The sequence below is a fragment of the Ochotona curzoniae genome, unplaced genomic scaffold (assembly GCF_017591425.1).
Source record: "Ochotona curzoniae isolate NIBS_2020 unplaced genomic scaffold, NIBS_Ocur_1.0 scaffold_4683, whole genome shotgun sequence".
NCBI lineage: Eukaryota > Metazoa > Chordata > Mammalia > Lagomorpha > Ochotonidae > Ochotona > Ochotona curzoniae.
Genome location: NW_024467121.1, coordinates 28,510,750 through 28,529,973, shown reverse-complemented (window position 1 = coordinate 28,529,973; position 19,224 = coordinate 28,510,750). Strand labels below are relative to the sequence as shown.

General features: G+C 38.6%; 1 protein-coding gene across 2 annotated transcripts in view; it reads right to left on the bottom strand.

Moving 5' to 3' along the window:
• Positions 1 to 730: 730 nt before the first annotated feature.
• HEATR1 (HEAT repeat containing 1) overlaps positions 731 to 19,224 on the bottom strand; it is a 44,443-nt gene continuing 25,949 nt past the window's right edge. For both annotated transcript variants that reach the window (XM_040968207.1, XM_040968208.1), the window contains exons 23-45: positions 18,862 to 19,104; positions 18,464 to 18,595; positions 16,425 to 16,528; positions 16,146 to 16,289; positions 15,566 to 15,684; positions 15,348 to 15,469; positions 13,981 to 14,109; positions 12,333 to 12,563; positions 11,520 to 11,646; positions 10,444 to 10,604; positions 9,651 to 9,697; positions 8,252 to 8,375; positions 7,360 to 7,500; positions 6,661 to 6,953; positions 5,862 to 6,012; positions 5,089 to 5,247; positions 4,793 to 4,927; positions 4,583 to 4,687; positions 4,330 to 4,498; positions 3,316 to 3,470; positions 2,741 to 2,899; positions 1,393 to 1,501; positions 731 to 960 (exon numbers count right to left, since the gene is read on the bottom strand). In XM_040968207.1, the coding sequence (XP_040824141.1) occupies positions 872 to 960; positions 1,393 to 1,501; positions 2,741 to 2,899; positions 3,316 to 3,470; positions 4,330 to 4,498; positions 4,583 to 4,687; positions 4,793 to 4,927; positions 5,089 to 5,247; positions 5,862 to 6,012; positions 6,661 to 6,953; positions 7,360 to 7,500; positions 8,252 to 8,375; positions 9,651 to 9,697; positions 10,444 to 10,604; positions 11,520 to 11,646; positions 12,333 to 12,563; positions 13,981 to 14,109; positions 15,348 to 15,469; positions 15,566 to 15,684; positions 16,146 to 16,289; positions 16,425 to 16,528; positions 18,464 to 18,595; positions 18,862 to 19,104 (3,348 nt within the window). In that variant the 3' untranslated portion in view covers positions 731 to 871. The remainder of the gene's footprint in view (positions 961 to 1,392; positions 1,502 to 2,740; positions 2,900 to 3,315; positions 3,471 to 4,329; positions 4,499 to 4,582; positions 4,688 to 4,792; positions 4,928 to 5,088; positions 5,248 to 5,861; positions 6,013 to 6,660; positions 6,954 to 7,359; positions 7,501 to 8,251; positions 8,376 to 9,650; positions 9,698 to 10,443; positions 10,605 to 11,519; positions 11,647 to 12,332; positions 12,564 to 13,980; positions 14,110 to 15,347; positions 15,470 to 15,565; positions 15,685 to 16,145; positions 16,290 to 16,424; positions 16,529 to 18,463; positions 18,596 to 18,861; positions 19,105 to 19,224) is intronic.

The following is a 19,224-nucleotide window of genomic DNA, read 5'->3' as shown; positions in this document are numbered from 1 at the left end:
CTATGTTAAATTAGATCAAAAGCACTAAAACTTGATGTGAACATACTCTGGGTTAGTTCTTAGATGCCTTGAAAAGTAAAAGCAGATTTAATTATGAGTTCTCACCTTTACCACAATAGTAGTAGACATATAGATACTAGATTTTCAAAGCATTAGGAGAAAAATGTACTGAAATTCACTTTCTCATACAACTAACCACTGAATTGCTGGATGGTCTCCCTCATGCCACTTAGTGTCTTAGGGCCCTTTCTGTTTGAGTGACTCCCCAGAATCAGGTTCTTATATAAGCAGTGATATTAGCTTCCTCCCTGCAGGATGAAAGGATAAAGGAAGGAGACATGCCTTGGCTAAAAAATGTACCCCAGAAGTGCCTCTTAATGACACACATATAAATTAAGGCTAAAGTGTCATTAGAAATGACAGAATGAAAAAGACTGGATGGCTTCAGCTGAAACTATTCTTGTTGAATGCTGAGTAATTACCATGTTTTTGAAGTAAAGTTTCTCTGAATGAAATCTCCAACATGAATACCGCATTAAAGCTCTGCTATAAAGAAGAGTTATGGCTGTGCAGTCCAAATAGCTTTGGGTATTAAACATGTTAGTAACACCAGAAAGACTATAAGTGTTTGTACACACACACAACTATCTGTGTGAAAACATGTATTATTTACACTTTTATAACTACATACCTCTGGTAGAAGGTTCTGTGTACACAAACCAGGAAGCAATTTTATAAAGAAATCATTAAATATTTATTAAGAAGTCCAAGTTGGTGTTAAAGCACCAAAAGTAATATGGCACCAAACACCCCAAAATAAAAATATGAAAAATCTGAACTCTGAACAGAGTATGTAATACCAAAAAAAGCCTTAGAAGTAGCCCTGGAGTGGCTCTCCCACAATGACTTCAAGCTGCTGAATTGTCTTTTGGCACTGGTGTTCTACTTCTTCACATTCATCTAAACAAGAAAAAAAAAACAATTAAAATCTGCGCCAAGCAATCATCCTGCCTCAGCTGTCCCTGATTCACTCAACCAAAATTTAATACTTACAAAGTGAACACTAATATACTAACACATCTGTACATTATTCAGTCACATCAATGTACGAGACTAACTAAAGGCAATAGTGTAGTCTCTATGATAATTTTTAAAAATCCATAAAGGTAAAAAGAGTAAAGATTACATCAGAAACAGAGCAGCAGTGATCACAGGATCACCTCCTAACCTGGTCCTTCTACCACACTCGAAACAGCAATTAGCTTGCTCAAATGTGATACTACAGGGGTCGGAGGACTACCCCCTAAGTGCTAACCACGTAATCCAGAGCTGCATGCTCACTGGGCACACAATCCTAGAACTGTGATTATTTTCTAATAACTTAGGAATTACCTTCCATCAATTCTGCTAGGAAAGGAATGGATTCAGGTAGCAAGACAATATAATTCTCCTTCAGTTTTTCAGCCAGTGCTAACACAGTTAACAAAGCAGCAAATCGAACCTGGAAAGGGAAAAACAATACCTAAAAGTAGTAGTAGTTTTTATTTACTGCTATATTTATCTTAAGAACTATACTAACTTGAGACAGTCTTTAACTTTTTAAACTAAATGCTATTTCACTTCTTTGAGTCCATTCAAATTTAAATACAGAGTCATCTGAAGGGTCAGGGAATCCCTGGGGTTAGCTCCCATCTCAGCACTCACTGAAAACCAGCCACTCTGTGTCATGTGCTAGTTTGGGAACTGAGGTGCTGTTAGCAATTCCCTTTGAAACAGAAGCCCTACCACCCCCTCTTTCTACTTTTAGATAATTTAAATATGTGGATCCTGTACTACCTATATTCAGTCAACTTTGTCTTGTTTTTGTAACTCAAATGTTAAACATGATTCTGAAAATTGTGTAGAAACCCCTGATTTAAAATGAACGTGGGGACTGTTCATCAAAATAGCACCAATGTTCTAATTTTCTAATAAATACTATAAATGTGAACTAATAAATCCTATTAACAAAATTCTATTTTGGTGTTTTATTCGGTGAAGTTCCAATATGATAGTCATTTTGAGAAACGGCAATTCTCAATATGTTGACTTTCAACTATGGAATGTTAAGTCCTACTCAATCCACCTACATCATTTTGTTTCTACTGCTATCACTTGGTCAATAAAATCTTAAACCTACTTGCTACATACATAATATAAGTATGCTACTCTGACTCAAACCTGTTCTGTGGGCAAACTAAAAGCATTCATCTCACAATGACATTGAAATAACATGCTGAAAACACAGAAATTCAAGTCTTTGCTAATAAATATTTAAGCAGTTAAAAATTTTTAAATTAGAGACATAGTTCCCATCTCCTCATTCACTGTCCAGATGCCCACAGTAGCTGACAGCTAAAGCTGGGAGTCAGGAACCCCATCACTTGCAGCATCAGCAGGTGCATCAGCAGAAAAGCAAGAGGAAACCTGTACATGTATACCCTGGGGGCATCCCACTGGAGACCTCACTGCTATCCCAATACTTGAGTACTTTAAGTACTATATAATACTCTACTGGGTGGAGGGAGAGGGGGGGATTCTGCTGTTATTTAATAGGATCCACATGGGAAATCCAAGCATTTCTGAGGCTCAAATTTCTACCTAACATGGTAAGCTCTTCCTTGCCAGTTTACCAGGCTACATCCATGACCACCTGGAGGCTGCCAGGGCAACCCCATGCTCGCCCTGTATGGTTCCTAACCTTGGCTGATGAGTCTCTTGTCTTTAGCAGAATCTGGTAGTTGAGTGGTTTCCACAGAGAATCATCTGCCATGGCCACTGAAAACTGTGCAATGCAGGGTATCAGGTGCTTTGTCACCCGTTCCTGGAACTTCTCATCTCCTCCAAGCCTGTTTCCCAGCTATGTAGAGCAAAAAAGGACAAAGAAACATGTCTCAGTCTTGCTTTTGTTTGAAGAAATACACAACACATAACATTCCACCATCCTTCATAATAAGCAGGTTCAAACCTAGGTCCTACTCTAATATTTTCTATAGTAGATGCATTGCTTTCCTTTGGCATTACTCCTTGCTGCCCAGTAGACAAACATTCTCAGTGAAGCTATTTTTAAAAAAGCTCTTTTAAAAATTAATGACCCATAAAGCCTTTTGTAATGTCTGCTTAAAACAAATTCAAAAGGCAAATTATAAAAAAAAAAGCTACAGTGAAGTATTATCCATATATCTGCTTTGAAATAGCACCTCCCTCCCCAAAGAGAAAGCCTGGCACTGTCATTTCAGCAGCTGCACAGCCCATGCAGCCTGGACACTGGGTTACCTGGTCCACCAATGGCATCATCAAGGCTTCTGCTCTCTCCTTACTTATGAAATGTTGCGTATCAAAAAGGAAGATCTTATATAAACAGTTCAAAATGAACTGCAGCAGTAAGCAGCACTTCTCTGGATCATTGTCAGAGTCAAAAAATGCTTCATCTGTAGATGAGAATAAAAATGGGAAGGAAAAAAAAACCCATGAAACTCATTTAACTTCCACTGATTACAACAGAATTACAGAACCATGACTATAGACTGTTTGTAAGGTGGCCTAAAGATCATAGTTAGGATGAAGGCAGAACACAAGACAGACAAGTAGCTCAGAAAAGAAATTCCTTCCTCTGGAGTTGTCAAGATTCAAATCCTCAGTTTGATCAATCAAGTTAAATTGTCTTGACTGTCTCAACTGTCAAGTAAGGTCACTTATCACTAGAGAATGATTCAGTCTTAGTGTTTTAGTGCACATGGATTTTATTCTTTCTCCCAGGTGAGCTGACTTAATAAAACTTTTTTTGGGTGCTGGTGCAGAGGCTCAGCATATTAATCCTCCATGTGCCAAAGCTGGCATGCCATATGGGCACTGGCTGCCTGACTTCCCAATCAAGCTTTCTGCTTGTTGCCTGGGAAATCGGCAGAGGGAGGACAGCCCAGGTCTGCTGGCCCCAACATCCACGTGGAAGACCTGAGAGAAGCTCCTGGCTCCAGGAGTTCGACCAGCCCACCTCTGGGTGTTGCATCCTAATGGGGATTGAACCAGAGGATGAAGATCTCTCTCCTCGTGCCTCTTGCTGTAACTTTGATTTTCTAAGAAAATAAATATGTCTTAAAAATTTTTTTTTCCACTGCATCTAAATAAACAGTACAAAGTCTGATGACAAAGTATTATTCACCCTCCTTAGCCTAGAACTCAAGAACCTTTAAAATCTTGCCTGAGCATGAGGCTGTGCTTTCTGTTCATTTTGCCCTCTGCAAGGCACACAGAACCTGGATATCAGGTGAGACGAATAAGCCTACCAACCTGTTTTGGAGATGTTCACCTGGTTCAAGGTGTCAGCAAAAGGCTTCACTAAGTGACCAGCAAATAGAGTAAAAAGTCCTTTTAGCTTCTCAGCAATGCAGTCTGCCAAGTTGTAAAATGTCAACAGTCTGTCCTTGGGGGCATCTTCTGTTTTAGCCCAATCAAAGAGCTGGAAGGATAATTCAGCATTAGATTCATCTACGCATCACATCACTGAGAGCTACAAAGATGTCGAAGCAGAAGAAAGCCTCACCTTGAAGAACAGAGGTCTGAATGTAACCTCAGAAAGTTTTACAACCATGCTGACTAGACAGTCAACAATATAATTTTCTGTTTTTCCAATTTCCTCCAGATCATTCTGGAATTAGAAGAGTATATTTGTTAAGAATCCTAACATCTCAATTATTTTGCAAGAATAGCCAGATTTCTTCGTCAGTTGTTAAAAAGGCAGCCAGCAACTTACCTCCGAGTGCTGTGCCCGGAAGTCCAGAGCCTCCAAGAAAAATGAAGTTAACTGAGACTGGTGGGAGGTGAGCTCTTCCTTCTTCATCACTCCAATATGATCTCTCAAGATGCTCATAAAAGGACCCATGTGATTCTGTCAGTGACACAGGAAAAGGGCCATTTAAAAATTATTCTTGGAGTTCAGCAATACATTGTCCAAGCAATTAAACAACCATAGTCTTTTTCTTTTAGTAAAAATTTTAAATTTTAGCAACATCATCTTTCTCCAAAGCATAACACTCAATATGCTCTAACCTTCCAGTTCTTCTCAATCTGCTTATAAGTTCTGCTGATGGCTGGCAACAGAACTCGTGGTGAGAGTGTGGTTGCCAGTGTCTTTCTAAGAGATGTGAGACGAATACTTGCTTGTGAGGTAGAACTTATGTCACTAGTGATCTTCTCCAGATGAATAACCTATAAATATAAAGGAATATAACATAAATATAAAAACCAGTGATCCAGGTCAATACAGGGCCTCAATGCCAAGCATAAAATGGCTTAGTGATGACCTATGTCAATTCAAATGATAACTGTTTGGGAAACAGGACAAATTACACAGAATTCCTTGAATTCCACAAGGCTGAGTCCTTGGATACTTGCAGATAAAGTGGGCAGATCCTTTTTTCTTAGCTGCATGCCAGGGAGGAGGAGGATGAATGGCAGATACAGAAGCCTGGGCAGCATCCAGAGATGATTCTCTTAGAGGACAGGAATTCAGGGACCATTCAGTTCCATAACTAACTTCAAAAATCCCACAGAAAACAAACAAAAAACACCAACAAACCAACCAATGACAAAACAATGAGATACCTCTGCACAATTTTACAAAGTCTTACTAAAGAGTGACCTCCACATCAATGTCAGGATTACACAGAAGGAATGACAGACATACAGTGAGTAGAAATTAGGCATGTTTTCAGCAATGAAAATCCTTCCTGTCAGATAGAAATTACAACTTCAAGAGGGAATGCCATTATTAATTTCTTATTGTATGCTATTCCTTGTGCCCCACCGTTATCTTGACCCACCTGGGACAGAATGCCTTCCAGGTAGGGACTAATGAAGTGTGGCAGTGTCTCAACAACCTTCTGCAGGGCAGCCAAGGCACTGAGTAGATAGATCTCATTGGAGAGCAGACTGGTTGTGTTTTTCATCGTTGTCAGCAATGATGGCATCAAACTAGAAATAAAGAACATGAGTTCCAAAGACCTGTAAGTAGAAATAGCCTGGAGGCTGGAGAAAAGGTCTTTAGATTGTGTCCTCTATGCCACTGTACATGTTACCTCACAGTCTACACATTTTATGTGACCAAGTGCAACAAATCTCCTTGTCCTAACAGTACCTACACAAATAACTGTTTGTAAAATTAGCAGTATCTTTCTAGTGAATACCTGCTGTGTATTAGGCACTGTATAAAAAGCCTTGCAAACGGTGCCCTACTGACATTCCTACTACGTGGGTTGTTTCTGTGCTGTAGGTGGCAAAATCTTAATAGGTGACATGACCTGTACACAGCTAGAAACTGTGAGGGTCAGGAGGGCCTACCCTCCCACGGCACCAGCACAGCGCAGCTTTCCCAAATGCAGGGGCCCCCTCTGTCAAGGCACTGTACGCACTGACTCCTAACTATAGCAAGGTCAAAAGTGATGAGAAACGGGATAAAATGAATACCACAAACCTGTACAAGAAAAGTGGGACTGCTGTGCCTTTCAGCCTGAAAAGATCAATTCTCTGCCCCATTTACTTAAAGGGAAGAAAACAAGTCACTGGGCTGTGACTGCTTGGCCTGCACTGGATTGCAACGGTTACTGTTTACAAGCAGCATACCTGGGAAGCTGAGGGATGGCCAGCACTTCCAGGGTGGAGGCCACCTCTGCTATGCACAGCAGGGCACTCCCCAAGACGTTCCTCTCCTCCTTTTGCTCTGGGGCAATCAGCTTCACAGCAGTGTTCAACACTGGGACAAATGATTCTGGGTTTTCTGCACCAAAATTCTTACATAAAAGCTTAAGGGTATACAAAGCAGTCTGTCTATTGATTGTCTGTTCTTCTTCCACCTCCTTTTTCTTACGCTGCACAATGGCCAAAAGCACTGGAACCAGTTTTAGGAAACGGTCAACCTAAAGAGGACAGCAAAAATTCCCCAAGTAAGTAGAGACGCAAAAAAATGCTAGTTCATTTTCTCATCTTCTCAGCAGGAAGCTAAATAGGAATCAGACTGAAGGACCCTAGATACATGATTAAACATAAACAACTATTTCTTCACCTGCTCTACTTACTGTTAAGCAAATGAATGCGTTCTCTGGTCAATTTCTGATTTATAAAAAGCAAGCCAATATTTGGGAGTAAGAGAATTTAGACTTATGTCAAAGTGAACATCTGGTTCATATTAGCAAGAATTCCATTCAAAGAGCTCTTATAATACAATTTTAGATGGTAGCACTGGAGAAACTGAAGGGGCTAAATGCAGCTCTTTACTAAAAAAAAAAAAAGGTTAATATAGGGTTCTGTATGGTCTTCACTCACTGTTTTCATCTTCCAAGATGCATTGTGCTGCAGCTTGTTATTCAAAAGATCCAGTGCTTTCCGGCGAACAGATGGCAGGGAATGGTCTAGAAGACCTCTAATCACAAGAATGAATGTTTCTATGGGCAGCAAAGCATTGACCTACAGAGAAGTTTTACATTTAATGCAAAAAAAAATAAATAAATAAATAAAAAACCCAGTAACATCAACTCTAATTAGGACAGATTTCTATTCAATGCAGACTTACAGGTGCCAGGCATTTTTACACACATTTTCTTCACTATTTTTTGAGAGACGGACAGTGAGTATGTCTCAGATGCAGGCAGACACATACATAAACACAGAGGAGAGAGCTGCCATCAACTGATTCCCTCCCTAAATGCTCATAAAGGCTGAGGCTTGGCCAGACTCCAGCCTGGAGCCAGAAACTCAATCCAGGTTTCCTGATGGGTGGCAGGGATGCAACATCTGCGCCATCACCTACTGACTCCCCAGGTACTCCACTCGGGATACAAGTGTCACACTCTGCAGCTTCACCGCTAGGCCAATTGCCTTCCCATACACATGCTCTTGTTTAATTCTTACTGCAACCTTTCAAGTAGTCATTACAAACTAATTTAATTTATTCTACTTTGAATAAAGTAAGATATTACATCATATATTACGTGACTGTATAGAAAAGCCTTAGATTTATTGGTGTGCATGCTCTCAGAGTTGGTAGGGGAGATGTTTTTTCCTGGACAACTTCATTTCTAGTCATCAAGAGTAAGAAAAAAAAATCTAAGCTTCACTGTATTAAGAGAAGGCATTGCTAAGTTTATTCATAAAATAATTTTAGCCTGACATAAACATGAGCAAGGAAACCTGGTAATAGGGAGAAATGAAAACTTACCTTATCTAACATGTCGTAAGCTTTGCTAAGGAGTGCTCTCCAAAACTTCACAGTTACTGTGTGTGCATTTTTTTCCAGAGACTGTGCCACAGCATTAATATAACCAAGAACTGTTTCTAGCAACCTAAAACATAGGAAACTCATTTACAAATAGTGATTAATGCATTTTTAAAAATTTACTTAGCAGTATTAAAAAATAACAAATCAAAACAAAACAGAACAAAGAAATTTTGTTTGGAAAGAAACAGAGACAGACAGACAGAAGGAGAGATTCTCTATCCTCTGGTTCACTTTCCAAATGGCCACAAATAGGTTAAGCCATGCTAAGTTGAGAACATGGAATCTCCAACTGCCACATAGGTGGAGGGCCCAGACACTGTTGCCATCTTCTGCTGCCTTCCCAGGCACATTAGCAGGGGTTGGATAGAAAATAGAGCAGCTGAGATTTGAACTGGCAATCAATTATATGTCACAATAGTTTGACCTGCTGTGCCATAATGATGGCTCCAACTAAAAGCATTTAAAGAACTCACACCTACCGTAAGCTGCAATGTTTCAGAAAGAAAAGCAATGAAATAATTTTGTACTGAAGTATTTAAAAACCTATGTGGAAAACCAAGTACTACTATTTTTAAAAAAATCACTAAGGAGGGAATATATGCCTATTTCCTGAAGGACAGTCTTCCCTCAGGCTCAATGAGGTGCTGAATCAGCAACAGTGGGCTGACTGTGCTGCCCAGCTTGGCATATTCTGGGAATTTTCATGCTAAGTTAATGGCAGCTGTCAGCAGCTCACTCTTGTGCAGCATTTAGATCAAAGAGGAATGCACACAAGCACATATAACTTGAGTCTCTGACATCCCATGGAGACAGAAAGACAACAGACACATTGACGCCTGAAATGGGAAGCCTACTTACAGAACTGGAACTTGACAATATGTAATGATAGCATATAGATATTACAAATTTACAGAATAAAAAATTTATAAACTGGGCCAGGTCAAGATTCTAAAAAGATATGAAAGCTAAATATATTATTGTGGAAAGGATAATGACCCAGAAGAGTGGTATAAAGGATACTGTTGGGGTAATCAGGGAAAGTGGAATATGAATTGTGGAGTAGGTTAATGACCAATGACAAAACACTTGAATTTGGCAAGTATAATGCAGTTTTGTAACAGCATCTCTTATTCTTAGGAGATGTATGCTAAAATATTCAGAAGTAGGACAGGCATGTTTATGACATTCAAATGGCTCAAAGAAAATGTTTATATAAAGAATAATAAAGCAAATGTGTAAAGATGTTAAAGATTGTAAAGAAAATATATAGAGAGTTCCGTGTATTATTCAATTTTTACTATCAGTTTTAAATTAAAGAAGTTAAAATAAACAAACATACCTTTGTTCAAGACCTTTTAAAATCTGAGGACCACCACTTCCAATTACCTAATTTCAAAGAAGTTATTATTAGAATAGTATGTCAGCTGGCAGAACATGTGAAACAGGTTTAATGAAACTCAGATTAGTCACTCAAATCTTCTCTATCTTCTGACATTACAGTTTAATCAACTTTAAATCATCTTCACTGCATTACAGTAACTCAATTTCTCTAAACTTATTTTAATTACATTGGATTTATAACATTTGTAAAGTACTACAAAGATTCAGAAAAATAGTTGACAAAAAACTCATTTATTCACTAACAGCATCCTTGAGGCTCTGGCCCTGTTGCCTCCCTTACTACTGTTTACCTCCTCCCTGGGGATAAACACTGTACATCCTAATCTAAAAACTTGTTTTATCTAGTTTTGAACTGCATATAACTGGGATCACAATGTGCACTCTTCAATTTTTTTCTTTCAGTAGTATTTGAAAGTGTGCCATGGAGGGTCACCTATGTTCGTTCAGCACAACTCAGCCACTGTCCTGCTAGGCACTTAGGTTGTTAATGAATGCTACATAGACACGTTCATGAATTTTTTTGGTGTTAAGTTATACATCTCTGCTGGAATGACTGAATCTAACATATATGCAACCTTAGTAGAACATGCCAAACAATTTTTCCTGGTGAAGATATCATTTTATAAAGGCATGTCTCATGGAAGCATGAGACACTTGCCAAATTGTTTTTTACTAGTTTAAAACACAGTTCCTTTAAAAATACAAAATCATTTTTATCATAGGCACATCACCTTTTTGAGAAAATTGCTGGAAGCCAGGAGCTGAGACATGAAAGACACTGACAAAAATTTAAAATGCCGCAGTTGCTTGCTAGTGTGAGTGTCTACATTAAAAATCTGTAGCATTTCTTCTTGTGATTCCTTCCTATTTGCTACTACTTTTGAAGCGGTTTCTGAAAAACAACAGAATAAGTAACTTTACTCATCTTCAACCTGACCCCTTACTAATACATGCAAGACAGAATGAACAGTATGGTACAATGTGATTAATGGGACACAATTTTCGGACAGAAAGTTGTTAATCCATTATACCTAATTTCTTCGATTTACCCCAAAAATGTGTATTTCAAAAAAAAAAGTATCTAACTGCCCTGAGGCAAGGATGTATAAGACAAAAAAGACAATCGAGTGGAAGCTGAAGACTGCACATGAGTTTTTAAAACGTCAGCTCTGTAGAATTCCTTATATTTGAATAAAGGAGGTTAGGGTGTAGTGGTTGGGGATCCCATCACACAGGACAGCTGTCTAGGCACCTTCCTAGTCTGTCACTGCCGAATGAGAGCAGACTGCAGGAGGACAGGCTACTCTGTGGGCACTCAGGGGTCACATGGCCAATGGACGGCCACACAGAAAACAGTCCCCAGGCATCCTCAGTATTCTTTACCACACTCTGCTATTCTGAAGAACTAAGAATGTTTAACATTATCAACCCTTTCTGACGCTAGCCTCACTGGTGTTGCAGTCAGTGGAATTTTCTTCAGTACTCTGTAAAATTTTAACATTTATTTACCATTTTGTTGCAAATGTCTTCACAAAAAAATTTTAATGGAAAGCATAGAGATAGTACATTCCTAAAATTTTACTGTTATTTGAAAATAACTCATCTGGACAGTAGTAACATTCCCCAGCTAAGATACCACACAGAATGCAAGTTTAAAATGAAATGCATGACAAGAAAGGAGTCCTGATAACTACCTGAGAAAGCATACAGCCATAGGCTCAAATATAAAATGGATTCTAAGGATACACTGCATCCTTTTCTGCTTTTTAGCTAATGGAACAATAAATAACACTTGACTTGGGCTTACCCTCTTTATCCTCTGGCAGCTTTGTTAAATACTCAAGGATATTCATCAAGCTTTGTATTTGATGTTGAACACTAAATTCACAGCAGACTGAAATCCAAAATTCAGTGTCTGCCTCTAAAGTAGCATCCTATAGGAAGGGAAGAAAAAAAGGTAACAGAACTGTACCTATGAACAGTACTAAGTAAGAGGTATGTTTAAAAAAATACTCTTTAGCATGCTATCATATATTTTCCCCATTGGCTATTAACAATGTTTTAATTATGAGGTATAATGCTAGAAAAATTTGCATCATGATTTCTAGCAGAACTGAATGTACTATACCACTTAGAGCAGGTCTAGATCTACTCCCAGATCCATGTCCAGAAAGTCACTTCAAAGCAGTTCTTGAATTTTCAGTCCTGCCCTTTTCTGTTTGAATGAGGCTCTCTCTGACAACTGCCTGGGTCAGCCTTACTGATACAGATGCTCCTGTCTTCCTCCACAAAAATGCCTTGAAAAATCACTGTCAAGAGATCAGTTCTATTACTTAAGCCCTACTCTATTGGGTTTTAAACAAAACCACCAGCGTGGTGCCAGGTGTTTCCAGAGAAGTCAATCAAATTGTTCGAAGATTTTTCACTATTACTGAAGATATTTTGAGAGCTGCAAGTTCCGAAAACAACTTTACAGAATGCCCCAAATTTTTTTTGGAAAGGTCACTGACAGGCAATGTTCAATAATTTACATTAAGAACCACCGGTCCTATGTTCAAACTGGACACAGCACAAAGTCTGTGTGAGACATGACCATTATCACCCCATCCTATATTCTGACCTTTTCGCCATAGGCAGCCACCAATACTGTCTTGGTGACGTACTGTTCAAAAAGCAAGAGGAGAAGAACCCAGAGAAATTTTTCTGCGCTTAATGTGTCAACAAGCTGAACAAGGATGGGCAGGCGCCGGTGCTCTGGAACATGTGGCAGTGCATCCACAAATACACTTATGATTTTTACTACAATTTCTTTCACGTTTCTTGTGACTTCCACAGAGTCTCCGCTATCAGACTGCAAAACAGAGCAAGTAGGAACAATGAGTAAGAGCAAATAATGGTACAAATAAGCTTTTTTTTTTTTAAGATTTATTTATTTTTATTGGAAAGGCAAATGCACAGAGAAGAAGAAGAGACAGAAAGGAAGACCTTCTGTCTGCAGATTTACTCCCTAAGTGGCCGCAAAGGCAAAACTAAGCTGATCTTGAAGCCAGGAGCCTCCTCTGGGTTTCTCACATGGGTACAGAGCCCCAAGGCCTTGGGCCGTCCTCAACTGCTTTCCCAGACCACAACCAGGGAGCTAGATGGGATTAGAACCAGTGCCCATAAGGGATCCCGGCACGTTCAAGGTGAGGACTTTAGCTGCTAGGCTACTGCACCAGGCTCTAGACAACAAGCTTTAAATGGACGAGGCCTTCAGATGCACCCCCAGAAACTTATCTAGCAAATGCTGACAAAGTTCTATGCATAAATATTTAATATCTATCATATTCTAGACATTATCTGACAGAAATACAAAAGGAGATTTATAAACTATATGAAACAAGATGTGCATGCGAAAAGACGACAGGAGGCAGCAAAAGCCAGATGGGACCATGGGAGGCCACAGAAATCACATGGAGCTTGTGTTATGCTTTTAAGAGAAAGGTGTTATCTAGGTAAGCAGAGGACAGTTACCAATGACTTTCTACTGCTCTCTGTAGAAATTCAAACAACTCTGGTCTGGTATTGGCATAGAAACATAGTTGCTCTAAAAAAATTTAGTTGCTGAGTAAATGTGAGAATGAATTAAGGAATGAATACTTATAACCCTCAAAAAATGAACTCATTTTCTCTACTTCAACCTGAGCTAATCATCTGTTAGAAAACGAAGTCCTCTACTTGTGAAGGTGCTAGATACAGAGATCAAAGGTACTGAGTACAGTCATCCCTGGCATGGTCAAGAGCACACCAGTGGGGCTACACAGAATATTCTAGCAACAACCAAGATCCTTCATCTTTGAGGCTTATTTTCCAACTGTTCATTTCTTACTTACAGAGACAACATCTCACTTCCACCAGAGTAGTCTGTTCAAGGAGAATGCTTGGAAAATGTTGAAATATATGCTAACAAATTTGCCACAGAAATGCTAAAAGTTCCTATCCTTGCTGTCAATAGGGATATCATCAAACTGATGCAATTTCCCCAGACAGATGTGACTTCACCATCAGAATATCAAGACATCTTTATAGTCACATTTTCAGAGCTGAATCAGCTGCAACATGCATTGCATATTCTAGAAAAAAAAAATCATTGCCTCTTAGCTTTATCATTCTAAAATTTAAAAGGCATAAATAAGCAAATGTACATTTCCTAAATGTTTAACGTCACCTGTATGCAAAATTTTAAAGATGAGAAACAAAATACTAAAGACAGAATAAAAACAGCTTACCTGGATAAGTGCTGGAATAACCATTTTCACTGTCTTGCTAATAACTTGAAAACTATAAGTATCATCTAGGCGCATGACATTTGCTCCCATAAATGTAAAAATAGACATGATATTATGTAGAACTTTATCCTGAAAGAAAATACAACTATCAATATATTTCAAAAACATCTGAACATCAATGATTCACTATAACTAGTAAAAGAAACACCTGATTTCAAAATGGGGCAAGACTTTGCTCCAAGAAAATATGTAAATTGTCAAGGCATCTGAGAAATGTGAGCATATAAAAAGATGTTCATTATTAGTCACAAATGAATGACAAAATCTAGATACTGCTTTATAATCAACAGCATGTCCACAAAAACAAACAAACCAGCATCGAGTATTGACAAGAATACAGAAATTGCAATCCTCCTAATGTTGGTAGGGACAAAAAATGCTGCATTCATTTGGAAAAAGTCTGCCAGTTCCTAAGAATGTTGAACAGAGATTTACCACATGTCCCAGCAATTCTATTTCTAAGCTTCCCAAAACTAAAATTGTGCTCACACAAAACCCTGTAGGTGGGTTTCATAGCTACTTATAAATTCATATTACCTAAAAAATAAAAACATTACAATGGTTCAACAGAGATGGATTTCAAAAACACTAGTAAGTTTAAGGCATTTAGAAAAGACCACATATGGAATGACTCCATTTGTATTACATGCCCAAAATATGCAAATTAACAAACAAAAGTAAATTGCTGGTTTCCAGACACAATATGTGTAACTGCTATAGGTACGAATTTATTTTAAGGGGTGATTTAAAAAGGATCTGGATATAGATAGTGGTAATCACTACACAATTTGTGAATATAGTAAAACCATTGGCTTATTCCCAATGGGTGAATTTTAAGAGAACATAATCTTAAGTAAAAACAAAGGGAAAAAAAATCAATGATTTTTAGTTTTTTTTCCCCTGGATTATTACCACCTTTGAGAGTTACATACATATTCTCTTTCAAGAAACAAAGCAAAACAAAAAAAATGCACCCACAAAAGTAAACCTTGCACATAATTTCAGCATATTAAAATCCCTTACAGCTCACAGAAAATGCTAGGCTAAAATCTCAACTAAATTCTTAATACGAAAATTCTTGCAAAAAAAAAAAAAAAAACTCTAAATGATATATTTTACCTATGGAACATGATCAGCAATCCTGCAAAGATTACTATTATTTCCATTTCACAAAAAGGGGAACCAAAGCTTGGCCCCTGGTTTCAGCAATTAAGAGGTAGGGCCATCCCAGCAGCACTTGGAAATTCTTCAACACTTGGCTATCAATAAGTTTCAATGAGTTTAAGCTTAAAACCATTAACACTTACCGGAAATATTCCAGCAATTGTACCCAAAAGTAAAAGGGCATGATGATGGGTTTGAGGCATCTCCGAAAGACGGATGCACTGAACTATTAGTTCCACATTAAACTTCTCCTCATCTACAACATCTAGAGTGGAGAGAAATTTCAAAAAATCCAAGTAGCAGGCATAGTCACAACCAAAACAGGTAGGTTTCTTACCCTTTCCTTCCAGCAAGCACATACCTTTAGGTATTTTGCCTCCATCTGGAGAAAGTTTTTGGCAGATGTTGAGCAGACAACCAAGAATTAATTGTTTGGTGTATTCCATATTTCCCTGCTCCTGTGGCAAAGGTTCTAAACACCTTTAGGATGTCCCATGGAGAAATGATAGGAAAGCAAGTTATAAAATTCATTGTCATATTAATGATCACTAGCCAAAACTCAAATAGGGCACACATAAAACACTACCATGAAACATTAAGCCCACAAACATGATGCAAGGCAATTTTGAGAATCACCTTTTCACATGAAAGTACACCCCACAACTCAACAGCATATCCTATCACAACTTGTATTTCCACATACAAATGTCCTGGGCATGAAGGTAGCTGGAAAGTTAGCTGTTATTTGTTGCACGCCATTAAAGAAGGTCACTTTGGGACACTGGCAATGTGTACTTACTCTTTCTGCTAGCAATAAAGCCATAATTTGTCTTATGTTACAGATTATCCAAATGAGACTGTCAAAAGGAGAATGCTAAATAAATAAGATAGGTAAGAATTAGAACCCTAGTTTTGCATAGATTAAAGCCCAGTGTCATTACCTCGATAGTAAGTTAAAAAGAGTTGGTATCAGTACATGAGGACCTTTGAGTTTCTTCTTATGCTGTAACAGCTCCAGGATGAGGGTTACTCTTTGCCAATAAGAATCTTCAACTTCTTGAACGGATTCTAGATCCTGTGCTTTTCTGAGAAACAAATTAGAAAAAGTTGAAAAAGCAAACATTCTAACTGCCAGGTAAAAACTATTACACTTGCAAACATTCACAAGGATTTCAGCCTGGGGAACAACAGTGTGCTGTCAATGCTCTGAAAGCTCTTACTTCTGCTGCATTTTTTGTCTTCTTGTTTGCTGGACTGTGCCCAAGGGTTTAGCTTTATCTGGTGGCTCCAGTTCTCTCCTAACTTGTTCAGCATTAATAGAAATCTGGAAGAATAGTTAAAGACATATCTTACTGGGATAAAACTAGAGCAGTAAGTGAATAAAAGCAATAGGATGAAAATATTCATCTCTGCTTTTTTAATTGTATCTCACTCTTGGTCCTGCTAACCCCCCCAAAGTCAAATACCACTGGCAATTCGTTATGCTTCTCTGTGGAAATTTTCAATAATCAACAGCTGTAGGGAAGATTAATAAATAAATACAACAAACAAAGAGCAAAATATTTAAATTACTTTGGCTCTTGATCTGTTTTACCTTGTGCAATCTAAAAAACTACCTACATCATTACTTACTTACTTAATTGTATATATTTAAAGTCACAGGTACAAGAAAATATTTACTGTAAGAGTGCATTTTGTCAAAATAATGAAAACCACAGTTCCATTTTATCTTTGATATGGCATGTCTAGAAATATGCTCTCTGGTTGTTGTCGACTGAGACAGAAGATGAATTTCAGCTAACACTTTCCTTTCAGTAACCTTGTAAATGCTCCAGAAAATCCCTTTTGCACCAATCCCCATCTCCCATCCCCCACAAAAAATGTGCTGCAGGACATGTTGTAGTGGCTCAGTAACACAATCCTCTGCTCTGTGGCACTGGCATCCCATCTTGGTGCCAGATTTGAGTACCAGTTTGTGTCCCAGATGCTCCACTTCCCATACAGCTCTCTGCTTCTGGCCTTGGAAGGCAGTGGGAGATGGTCCAAAACCTTGGGGCCCTGCCCCAATGTATAGGAGAACTAAAAGAAGTTCTTGGCTCTGAGCTCTGGCCATTGTGGTCATTTGGGGAGTGAACCAGAAGATGAAAAATCTTTCTGTCTCTCCTTCTTTTTGCAAATCTGCCTTTTAAAATAAAAGTCTTGAAAAAAATAAAATGAAACCATTTCAGAGAATCAGAGAGAAAGCATGACAGCTTTCCATGACATGCTCCCATCTGCTGGTTCACCTCCAATTGCCACTGTCAGGGTGGGCCAGGGGCCAAAGCAGGAGCAGGAAACTCAATCCAGATCTCCAAGTGGGCAGCAGGAACCCAATTACTTGACATATCAACAGTGCCTTGCAGGGACTGTTCTGTTAAAAAGCAGCAACAAGGGGCCAGACCTGGATACTGAGCCCAAGGACTCTGATGTGGGATGCAGACATCTTAACTGCGAGGCTAAATGCCCACTTCCCTGGGTGAGAACTCAAGTCAATCAGCACTAAGTGTCCTAACCATTTCTTTTTTTTTTTTTTTTAAAGATTTATTTTATTTTTATTGGAAAGGCGGATATACAGAGAAGAGAGACAGAGAGGAAGATCTTCCCACCTCCTGGTTCATTCCCCAAGTGAGCGCAACGGCAGATGCCATGCCAGTCCGAAGTCAGGAGCCTCTTTCGGGTCTCCCACACGGGTGCAGGGTCCCAAAGCTTTCCCGGGCCACAAGCAGGGAGCTGGATGGGAAGCGGGGCTGCCGGGATTAGAACCGGTGCCCATATGGGATTCTGGGGCGTGCAAGGTGAGGACCTTAACCACTGCACCATTGCGCCGGGCCCCTAACTATGTCTTAACTACTAGGCCACCCCATACCAACTTTATAAAAGCACCGTTGTACATGTCAAACCAATGCACAGACTGTAAACAATATATGCTATTAAATACGTGTTTAAGTTAGGTAGAATAGTCAATCAACATCAAGTCATAAGTAATTCCATCTAACAAACACACAAAACACAACATGCCCTATCTGATAAAAACTAGAAATAATAAAAGTAATGTTGAAGACATAATTTTCATGCATTATTTGCTATGATTTACTTTTCCAGGCTTCTTTTGATACATTTGCACTCTTAAGTCTTTTGTGAAATTCAGAATAATTAACCATGGTGTCATTTGGAAGAGATTAAGCCACTAACAAAAAATTACAGGAAATTTCTAACTTACCCCTTTAAAAATACTGGTAACAGTCTGAGCACAAAGTGAGTTTTTACAGTTCACCAGTAAATCAAACAACATTTGCAAAAGCTTCTGCTGAACCTTCTCATCTGATATAGCTGCAAAAAATGGTTTTGTGATCTACAGGATAGAAAAAAGGCAACTTAGCTTCATGAACAGATCTGAATGCCAAAAATGAGTTTTGTATCATTCACTCAGTACAAAATTGTTTCCCATTTTTTAGTTAAAATTAAAATTTTCTCAATGTACCATGTTCAGTGGGTTAAGTGTGTCACATTCCTTTGCAACTTGTCCATTTTATCTATAACCCCCAGCAACTTTGTCTAGTTTAAATAAAACATTACATATTTGTACATGCTTTCACATGTCTATAAGAAGTTACTAACCTTTTCAAGGGCTGTGATCTGAACAGTCGGCATTCCTGTGTAAAGCTCCTTGGTTGTGTGCACAGCTTTTAGAAATACATCTAGACTCTTTGGGTCCCTATGTAGAAGGGAAACTGAATCTTCATTATATTTTCCCAGGGTAAGATGCAAAACAATGAGTTCGTCTTTCAAAACAGATGTAGGCTCCTTTTGGATCTTTTCTAGTAGTTGTTCAATCATAGGCAACAGTTGAGAAAGCACCATCTAAAGATAGGAAAACTTATCAGCAAATAGTTAACCTACACCATTATGTTTTGGATTATTTGAAATGACATCTAAATATAAGTTCCCAACTGCAAGACTGGGAACTGAGCCTGGAGGAAA